General features: G+C 50.7%; 1 protein-coding gene across 1 annotated transcript; it reads left to right on the forward strand.

Moving 5' to 3' along the window:
• Nucleotides 1–411: 411 nt before the first annotated feature.
• On the forward strand, nucleotides 412–2,139 carry LOC127412757 (D(1B) dopamine receptor-like). Its single transcript, XM_051649375.1, has one exon. It carries the CDS (start codon nucleotides 494–496, stop codon nucleotides 1,751–1,753), a length of 1,260 nt encoding a protein of 419 aa, XP_051505335.1. The 5' UTR covers nucleotides 412–493; the 3' UTR covers nucleotides 1,754–2,139.
• Nucleotides 2,140–2,500: the final 361 nt, after the last annotated feature.

The following is a 2,500-nucleotide window of genomic DNA, read 5'->3' on the forward strand; positions in this document are numbered from 1 at the left end:
TATCTCTCGCTCTCAAACTCTCTCCCAGTCTCTCTCTCTATTAATCTCTCTCTCTCTCTCTCTCTCTCTCTCTCTCTCCAGTCTCTCTCGCTCTCTCTCTCTCTCTCTCTCTCCCTTTCTCTCTCTCTCTCTCTCCCTTTCTCTCTCTCTCCCTCAAACACTCTCCCAGTCTCTCTCTCTCTCTATTAATCTCTCTCTCTCTCTCTCTCTCCCTTTCTCTCTCGCTCTCTCTATTAATCTCTCTCTATCCCTCTCTCTCTCTCTCTCTCTCTCTCTCTCTCTCTCTCTCTCTCTCTCTCTCTCTCGGGCTCAAAATAGCTGTGAAGAGTTCCCGCGCGCTCAGAGAGGTCAGACTCGTTCAGTCAGTGAGCACCACTCCACCGGACAGATCGGATCTGATCATCTGAATCTGTCGATCATGCGGGAGACTTCAGCGGAGGACAAACACGCGCCCGATGGCGACCCGTGACCCCAGTGGGACTCGAACCGAACCATGCCGAACAGAACTGAGTCCGATGCGCGCGAGACAGTGGTGGCGCGCGCGCTCACCGGTTGCCTGCTGAGCGTTCTGATCCTCTGGACTCTGTTCGGGAACATTTTGGTGTGTGCCGCGGTGCTCCGGTTCCGACACCTGCGCACGAAAGTCACCAACATCTTCATCGTATCTCTGGCCGTGTCGGATCTGTTCGTGGCGGTGCTCGTGATGCCGTGGAAGGCGGTAGCGGAGATGGCCGGCTTTTGGCCGTTCGGCGCGTTCTGCAGCGTCTGGGTGGCATTTGACATCATGTGCTCCACCGCGTCCATCCTCAACCTGTGCGTCATCAGCGTGGACCGCTACTGGGCGATCAGCAGCCCGTTCCGCTACGAGCGCAAGATGACCCCGCGCGTGGCCTTCGTGATGATCGGTGCGGCGTGGACGCTGTCCGTCCTCATCTCGTTCATCCCGGTGCAGCTGGAGTGGCACAAAGCCGCCGCGCAGACGAACGCGTCCGGCACCGAGAACTGCGACTCGAGCTTGAACCGCGAGTATGCCATCTCCTCGTCACTCATCAGCTTCTACATTCCTGTGGCGATCATGATCGTCACGTACACGCGGATCTACCGCATCGCGCAGATCCAGATCCGGAGGATTGCGTCGCTGGAACGCGCGGCCGAGCACGCGCAGAGCTGCAGGACGAGCCGGCTCGCGTACCGACACCACAGCAGCCTGAAGAACTCCTTCAACCGCGAGACCAAAGTTCTGAAGACGCTGTCCGTCATCATGGGCGTGTTCGTGTGCTGCTGGCTGCCGTTCTTCATCCTCAACTGCACGGTTCCGTTCTGCGACAAGCCGGGCTCGGGTCTGCCGTGCGTCAGCGAGACCACCTTCGACGTGTTCGTGTGGTTCGGCTGGACCAACTCCTCTCTGAACCCCGTCATCTACGCGTTTAACGCGGACTTCCGCAAGGGCTTCGCCAGTCTGTTGGGTTGTCGGAACCGCTGCGCGAGCACTCCGGTGGAGACGGTGAACATCAGCAACGAGCTCGTGTCCTACAACCAGGACACGCTGCTTCATAAAGAGCTCGTGAACGCGTATGTCAACATCATCCCGAACGTGGTGGAGTGTATGGACACCGAGGAGGAGGCGTTCGACCGGATCTCACAGCTGTCACGGAACGATTCGGTGTGTGATGTGGATGCGTGTGAGGCGGATATCTGTCTGGACACACTCACACACTTCACGCCGAACGGAACTTGTGCTGCTCACATGTGAACGTTTCATTGTATGATTCAGTCATCTCAGTTTGGTGTATAAATGTCAAAACTCCTTGGTGAAGTCTGATGAGTCTGGATGAGTGCACTTTGACCTTTAGGATGGGCAGTAAGTTCTCTGGTTTTGACCGGGGTGGTATGGGCATCAGAAGTGTAGAGGGCAATGCCCCCCCATAGACCCAGGCATTGACTAGAGACTGTGTTGCAGTGCTTTTATCTGTCAGTGTCCGGTGTAATCAAATTACAAAGTAATTAGTTACTGTAATCAAATTACTTTTTAGTCAAAAAGTAGTGTAATGCATTACATTGTAAATGATTGTAATCTGATTACAGTTACTGACTTTTGATGAATTACATTTAAGTACATTATATGAATTATGGCCCCATAACGAGTCGATGCTGAATGCATGAAATGCTTTAGAAAGTCACTTAATAGTAAAGTAATTAGTAATGTGATTACTTTTTCAATGAAGTAATTAGTAAAGTAATCTGATTACAAAATTGGTAATTTGTAGTGGATTATTATTTTTAAGTAATTTACCCAACACTGATCACAGTTAGTGCCTAAAACCATCTTAAATGTGGGAAAATCACTGTATCACAGCCTAATGTTTCTTTTTTAAAAAAACAGTTTTATTCCGGGTTTAATACAAGTTCAGTCGACAGTATTTGTGTCATAATGTTGATTACTACAAAAATGTATTATTAAATTAAATTCTCGTTCCTCCTTTTCTTTAAATGTGTGTTC

Source organism: Myxocyprinus asiaticus, chromosome 22 (assembly GCF_019703515.2).
Source record: "Myxocyprinus asiaticus isolate MX2 ecotype Aquarium Trade chromosome 22, UBuf_Myxa_2, whole genome shotgun sequence".
In the NCBI taxonomy this organism is placed as follows: Eukaryota; Metazoa; Chordata; class Actinopteri; order Cypriniformes; family Catostomidae; genus Myxocyprinus; species Myxocyprinus asiaticus.

Bases quoted from the DNA above. Each gene is read 5' to 3' on its own strand.
- LOC127412757 (XM_051649375.1), top strand. From the start codon at position 494: ATGCCGAACAGAACTGAGTCCGATGCGCGCGAGACAGTGGTGGCGCGC.